This window comes from Netta rufina, assembly GCF_964035555.1.
Source record: "Netta rufina genome assembly, chromosome: 4".
Lineage (NCBI taxonomy): Eukaryota > Metazoa > Chordata > Aves > Anseriformes > Anatidae > Netta > Netta rufina.
In genome coordinates this window covers 34,887,011-34,895,187 of record NC_140127.1, presented here as the reverse complement: position 1 = coordinate 34,895,187, position 8,177 = coordinate 34,887,011, and the positions used below count along the sequence as shown (strand labels likewise).

General features: G+C 38.4%; 1 protein-coding gene across 1 annotated transcript in view; it reads right to left on the bottom strand.

Annotated features, from left to right (window-relative positions):
* Window positions 1-448: 448 nt before the first annotated feature.
* TTC29 (tetratricopeptide repeat domain 29) overlaps window positions 449-8,177 on the bottom strand; it is a gene marked incomplete at both ends in the record, with an annotated part of 119,303 nt that continues 111,574 nt past the window's right edge. The window contains one exon of the mRNA XM_084285767.1: window positions 449-486. Coding sequence (XP_084141893.1) covers window positions 449-486 — 38 coding nt within the window. The remainder of the gene's footprint in view (window positions 487-8,177) is intronic.

Below are 8,177 nucleotides of genomic sequence, written 5' to 3'. Positions count from 1 at the left end.
CATCTATCAGCTTCTCTGTAAGCAAGCAGGTGTTCTCTGTAATGAAAAAAGGCAAATAACAAATACCAAATGTTGTAAGTTTATACTTGCTGATATCTACGTATTTTATGTTTGACTTCAGCATCTGGTTAATAGATTTGCTTTTGTCTCAAAGGCTTTTTTCTTTAAATTAAAAGCAGTTACAGGATCAAAGGCAATTAAATTCCAAACACAGGAAAAAGAGTAAAAAATGTGAAGGAAGTGTGAATTTGTTCCTTTATGAACAAGAAAAATATTGTTACTTAGACAAAGTAAACCAGCTGATATACAATTACCTGTCAAAATCAGGTTAAATTTTGATACCAAATGACATTTTATGAAAATCATCATATTATTAGTAAAAAAGCGTACAGATTAAGAGCAAATACTGTACCAGGAATTACCTAGAATTTGTGTCTCTGGAAGAGGCTCACAGGGGCTCTGAATCACTTGTTTCTTTATCAAGCTCTGTTATTACAAAAACAAACAAACAAGAAAGCGTGTTAGTGCTTTGGACTTAGAGCACTGTTGTAAGACAGTAAAAAGTCACAAGAGAAGGAAATCCTAGACAATAGATACAACTTTAGCTACCTAAGATACAACTCTGGATTACAGAACTGGCAGGGGCTTCTTAGTTCTCAAACAAGGTCTAGTTTTTCAGGATACGGCCAGGTGAGACCACTCTGATTTAATTCACTGAAGCAGCTGAGAGCCTCATGCAGTTTGGCAGTGCTGCCATGGGGTCTGAACTATGTTGTCCCATCCCAGCTTTACACCAGGATAGCATTAATGCTCTTCCCAGTGGAACCTCAACACTGAAGAAGTGGTGCAAGATCAGTGGGTGCCTCAAATCCAACACGTGACTATGTATGTATAGTACCAGATGTACTTGCAAGGAAATACACTTGAAAGTGTGTCTCTGACAGCAACGTGTCTTCCATTCTTGGACATATACAAAACCCAGTGGAGATGTGCGTGACAGATAGGGAATTACAGCATAAATTGCTGTTCTCATGCACCTTTTGCCCTTTTGCCTTCACACTTGGACACCAAACTGTCACTGTCTGATTAACAGTTCTATGCTCCCAGCAAATATGAAGTGTATCAAGGGTAAGTAACAGAATACTGAGCCGTAGATGTTTTCTTGGCGGTTGTTTGGCCTGTGCTAATTGGGAACAATAAAAGCATCTCATATTCATAATGATAATACATGTAAACCACCACAGATCACACCATCTAGCATCCTTCTGTCTCATTGTGTTGGGTGAAATGCAGCGCTAAGCATTAATATGTATTAATAGTATGTAAATACAATTAATCATAATAGGATGTTCCTGACATATTATCACTGCTGTTGATAAAACATAATTAAAAATTGTCCAGTCACATTTTCAGCATAGAAAGAATTGGCATCTCTGTTGTTCTTACAGTTTACATGACTCTATGTAAGAAATTGCTATACTTCTAAAAATCTCATTATTTCATTATGCTCCTGTAGTAGAAGTTCAAGCAGAGCTGTTAGTCCTTTATACAACGTAATTAGTGAGAAGTTATAGAAAAGAATGAAAACTGCAGTTACAAAGACCAAAGCTACAATGATCACTGGCTTCAGAGAGGACAAGAATTTTAGGTACCATTCTATCAAAAGGTTATAAAGGAAATGTAATGGATCCCAAGACTGCATGCCCATGAGATGAGAAAGCATTCAAATCCAAGGCATTTTTCAGAGACACGTGGACTTTATTAAACTAGAACTTCACTGAAAAGCTCCATAAGTTGATAAAGAAGCATGGCTTGGGGAGCTGAAAATTCTTAAAAAAAAAAAAAAAAAAAAAAAAAAAGCAATGTTTTTGAGTTGTTGACAAGAGAAGTGACAATGAGAATAACATGCAGAAGGTGACCCAGAAACTGTTTTTTCCCCGTGTTTTCCAATAAAGTATGAGGTAAGATACAAAGAAAATGGCAGGTGATGGGTTTGGAGACGAAGGAGAGGTTCTTCATGCACTGCCATCTCACTCTTGGAACTCCCTGCTGCAGCGTGCTGAGGATGCCCTGAATGTCTGTGCACTCAAGAAGAGACAGGGCAAGCAAACAGGAGAAAAGTCCGTGTCCTCTCCCATTTTTCCCTTATAGCTAGCTTGCTAAGGTGACATAAAATATTATAATATAACGCATCAAAAGTCAGGAACATGTTTTAAATATATTTAGGTACATATGCAACCAACAACATATTTGCAGCTGTTGTTAATGTGAGTGAACTCTTACTGTTTTGTCCATGCAGGAGTAGTAATTTATAGCAGTATTTTTATGTCTGTTTTCCTTTTATACAGTGAACCTCATGTATTTGGGCTCACTGCTAGCCAATACTGTATTTTTGTCCTAAAATAAAGAGAGAAAAATTAAATCTCACTGCATTCTTTACATCCTATCCATGATATGACAGGGTGCGCTAGATTATCCTGCTGGTGATGAGCTACAATCTATTATTCTCATTTAAAAGCTACTTGCATTTTAAAGGTCATGCAGCTATTTTCAGTTGTATAGTCTGTTGTATGACGTAATGGGGGAGGAATAAAGATGCAGTAGCAAATAATATGACTCAACAACACAGGCACGTCCCACACTTGTAGATTTTCCTACTTTTTTCTGTTTTGATAAATTAAAATCGATGCAATGCTTTTTTAAAAAACAGATGGGGCCTACATGTTTAGCCATGTATCCTGACTAGGTTCACTTGGAATGGAGGCAGTTGTACTTGGAGGTTTTATGAATATAAAGATTAATGAATTTGTACAATTTGGGCATGCAGAGCATTTTTATCAGGCATATTCCATTTAGCATAAGCAGTAAACCATATATAAGGGTTGTGTCAAAGTTTACTGAATAGGACCCTTGGTAGCTAATGTAACATTTCTCCAACAAATCAAAGGTATTGTTCTATGCTCACATGAATATACAGTAGCCATTACCTTAAATTTAAAACTCAGTGTGAGCAGCAAACACACTGTGGGGATATGAAGGCCATATTGTATCAGTGGAGTCTGCAGAGATTTTCTTCATATGGCTTTGCCTGGTTGAAATATATGTTGCAGTTGAAAGCTAAAGGGATTACTTTTGAATAGTCATCACAAAGGTTGATTATATTCGTATATCATTTAGCTGGACCCTGCAGGCTATTATTCCATTAGCTGTGCTGGCCCTGCACTGTCAAAAAGTTGATCATATAATGTAAAAAGGTTACATGCCTCTGTTAAGGTATGTGGAGTAACTTGAAACAGTAATCTTTTAAGAGCACTACGGCTTTGTACTTGAAGGTAGCTTGCATTTAAAATAAATATGTGCCAAATGGAATGGAATGGAATACATACCATGAACCTGCCTCTGCTTCCTGCTTTTCTTATTTTGAGTAGGCCATATGCAATTTGAGCAAGCTAATTGTACCAGGTAAGGTATTGACCACAGAGTATTTTTTTCAACCTCAGATCCAAATAACTGCACCCCAAAATAGCCGTGCCTTTAAGTGAAACGTTTACGGAAATTATGTTTCTGGTAAAAGAGATTTGTTGGTTATGTTTCCCTCGCACATACAAACACATGCACATTTTCTTTCACTGCTTAATAAAATGGATCTTCAGATGGTTCCATTATGTGGATGCCTTAATATTATTTTATGCTAAAACATGGACAGCACATTAGATTGAAAGCATCTTACTGTTCCACAAGGCAGAGTAATCACGGACTATCCCTAGACAGCAAATGCTCCCATTGGGAAACAATGCAAACAACACAGGCTAATGAATCATGGTAGTTATTAATCACAGGCATTTGTAGGAGCCACACATAACAGATGAACTCTCTCGACGAGGAAGGTTAGAAGGTGGGACTGAGAAAAGGACAGATCATCCAGTTGCATTTTAGAGTAAGTTTAGGGATGGGTATTTGCTTCAATACAATTATGCCTACGCCTGCTTCAGTCTTTGTGAGCAGGCAGAGAGAAACAATTCAGTCAGCTCGGTTCACTTGGCTTTCAGATCCTTGTAGGACAATTTGGCAAAAATAAATAAAGGCACACATACAAGACCCTTAGGGCTTATGGCCTGGTTAGAAAAGAGACAGTGCTTCTGTTATCAGACAAAGTTGTTTAATTCAGATTGTAAAAGCCACAGTTGGTTCTCCTTCCTATATACCATATATATTATTCAGGGCAATGAATGAATCTTTATGTGTACAAATGGGAGCCTTAAATGAACTACAGGAAGTACATTGAACAGGTAGGTTTCTCTGAATAAAGTCTTTACAGATAGGTAGAGTTATGAATGAGAAGCAGAATTTATTTTATATGCTTGTAAAGAGTCCACTCAGACTATGGCACTGTAAGGAAAGAGTGGTGTTTTTATGATTTGGATAAGAAAACTAAATGGGAATATAAGTATTTCTCTGCTTAGCAAGTTTTGTCATTTACTTGTTCATATTCAACAGTCCTCACACAACTTAACCTTCCTTTCTTTCACAGTTTGGACACATCAGATGTTTGTACAATGATGGGACTCTCTTGATCTCACATTTTACAGTTCTATTCATTATGAAAATTCTACACCAGTCTGTGACAATACACTAGAGCAGCATCTTTTGCATAAGCCATATATCAACTCGAAATAACAGCTCTGTCATGTTTGAGTGTAGGTCAACAACAAAAAGGCCAAAATGTGACAGTGTCTTTTGCTTGTCTGGAAGTTAGGGATATGCCACAAAACTTCTACACCATTATTTTTTTTTTTTTGGCGTGGAAAAATCGGATTTGAAAAACATTCACTAAGAAGGTTACTTCAAGAACCCTAAATAAAATAGCTACTAGTCTTTAGTTTATAGCTTTATCTTCATCAAATTTTACATGAAATCGAAACCATTAAAGTTTCAATAAGGCATCTCATCTCTGGCATATTCCAACCCAAGTTTAGAAGAAATTAAGGAAAGATAGTTTCAGATTTGGTATCCCTAATCTTTCTCAGTCTAAGGCAAAATTTTGGAAGCTGCCTGAATGTCTGCCCAGCTGGTTAATCAAGGTTTCCACAGTGCGAAGGAAAATTCCCAGAGGCCCAGGAAAGGCTTTCTTTTCTTTCACCCCCCACCCAGATGTAGAATAAAGATCACAGCTGGAACCTACATGCTCTCTTCTGAAAACAGGATAAGCCCCTGGGGAACTTCCTGAGACAGCCAAATTCTGAGCAAATGGGGGCTGCTCTGTCTCGGGGTAGATGCCAAACTGACCCTTGGCTACCCTGAGGAGCTGGTGAGGAAAGAACATACAAGCAGCATAAAAACACTTCCACTGCTTCCATCTCTGCTGTGAACTGTGAGCCACCACTGAAGATTGAGCCCAAAAGCTACTCAGAAATCCTTATGAAAAGAAATCCTTCTCTTGCTCACAGAACTGTTATTTCATATTCTTGAAGAACTTCTGCCAGCATTTTTGAAGATATTCCTACAGGCTTTTTACAAAAATGTGCATCTTAATGACATACGCGGAGACATTTTTAATACACGTCTTTAGAGTTATGAATGGAATCTAATCTCACCGCAAAGGGCAATGAAGCAGTAAGTGGACTGATGTTTTAGACAATATAATAACCACAACAGAAGCAGCATATTCCTGCTCAATTTGTGTGCAGTGTTACCGTCACTACATTTGTGTTTTTTGTTTGTTTGTTTGTTTTTAAGCAAGGTATAGCAGGTGCTCAGTAAATAAGCAAAATACGATGAACCACAGGTTTCAGACACAGCACTGATTCTGAGACCAAGTCACGTCCAGGTCAGAACACTGAAGAATTCCCTCAAATCACCCCAATTCTTGTCCTGTCTTGTGTGTGAACCTACTTTATGTACTTACTATGCAATGTTCTTGCATGGCTACACATAAAACCTTATGCCTTCTCCTCGACTCGTACAGACACACTGCATTAAGCCTGTTAAGTATTTGTTACAAAGGCCCAATTAAAAGCTAGAAGACAGGATCGCAGGACAGTTCATAACTATGCATTTTGTAAACACTATCTTCTACCCATTGAGCAAAATATGCCACTGAACAGAGGATCTCAGCATTTAAATCACTGGTAGTGTGTGATATTTATTTCTGAATATGCAGCTTGATGTGCCTTCAAAGCATCTGACTGTCAGAGAGTGCTTAGCACCCCTTTCTCTGAAATTCAGGTCCCTCAAAGGTGTCCCAAAGGGAGGGAAAGCTGGAAAGCAGATTACTTAAACACTTCCTCTTGCTTAATTATGTGTCATTAGCATACTGAGGATCAAATATAGTATCAGATTGCTCTGATTAGAAGTATCTGTGATTTTAGTTCTTTTTGCTTTTATCTCTGCGTTTTGACATGAGTGCTGTATGCAATTTTGTTGAGTTTCTTGTTTTGCAGATCTCATTCTTTATGTTCTGGCTTGGCTCTGCTGTTTTCTGGCCTCTAAAGACTTACCTACTCTTCCATAATTATATGTAAGAGCCCTTTTTCATGGCTGAGACTTCTTTATTTCAGCATCTCCAGTGACTACTCTGCCTGGTGGCTCACAAACTGTTTATTTTCTGAGGCCTCTATGCAACTTTTTTTTTTTTTTTTTTTTTTTTCCTGAGAAACTGTCTTCCAAGAGCTTAGCCAAAGGTATCTTTGGGTACAGAAACTGAAGCCAGTGAAGCAGAGAAAATCCAACAGTGCATCTGCTACAAAAAAAGAGGATGCCAGGGAGATTTTTTTTCTCCTTATCTGACTTTAGCTTTACATCCTCTAACACATCTTAGGCATGAGTGCACCCTCTCAGGCTAAGGAGATGTAGGGGAAACATCTGGAAGACTATGTTCTTTAAAAAAAAGATACAGAGTCCCTTACAGAAGTATCAATTTTCTTGTGAATGAGGTTTTCTAGGGAGAATAGCATTCTTTGCAGCAGCTCAAGTCTTCTTCTAAGATTGATACAAAGTGCTCCTACTTCTCTCTTCCAAAATAAATAAATAAATAAATAAATAAACAAATAAATAAATAAATCCTTACTACCTTCATATAACCAGATCCCCTCTCTCTCTTCCCCCCCTCCCAGGTACAGGCAGATCAGAAATCATGCAGTATTTTAGAGCAGACCAACGAATCACTTATCTTTGAATTGCTTTTCTGAGAAAACTCTGTTATTGTGAAGATGCCCTCAGAATGGGTGGTTGGTGCAGCCGCCACTAGTTGTGGAGGCCTTGAGAGCTGCCCAGACAGATGAGCGTTGCTGGGAAGCTGAACAGGAGGAATGGACTCCCTCCCTTCTTTCTACTCCAGCCCAAAGACTACTTTGCCTCCTTGTCCAATTTTTGTGGAGGCATCCTTTGGGCTTTCTCCCATGCTGCCTATAAATATCCATCAAGCTACCTGATTACCTCCATGCTCTCTTTTGCAAAGGGCTCATATTATTTTGATAATATCCAAGCAACTGCTTACTCGGCTGCTGATCATCTCATTTTCTCCTACTGCTATTCGTTTCACAGTATAATGACTGCAGAATATCCAGCTCAAAGGAAGTCCAGCTACCAGCCAGGTCATGCAGTACCACTCTAATACCAACAGGCAATAATGGCAACAGCTGGAAGTTAAGGTCCAGGTCTGTGGAGGGTACTTACATTCACACACGGCAACATGGGTATAACATTATGTGAAATACTTCCCACGCAGTGTCCCGTTGACACTTTGAAGGAAGTTTTTTCTATCAGCTTTCTTTGTTGCTTTTACCAACAGGGTGAGATCAGGCCTAGTTCTCTTCATCAGGAATTGGGAACAATACTTCTGTTGGTCAGACCAACACTGAGTGTTGGGTTTCTCCCTCTTCATTTTTGGATTTATGGACTTGTTCTTCCAGATAACTTGGGACAACTTGAAAGGCCACTACTTCTCCCCTCTTTACAGATGTGTAGAGAACTCCAGCTTTCAGACCAGTCATCTGGTTCTTTTGATGAGAAATAGATTCACATGAAAAAAAGATTACACTGAAAAATGGAAATGGATTTTCTGCTTTATTAGCAGTCAGCATAAGACTTGTGAGCTGCTTTGGAAAGTTATAGAACTACAGAGATTTTTAAGAACATATGAGTAGAAGCTAGAATTTAAAAATAAATGCCCTGGCTAG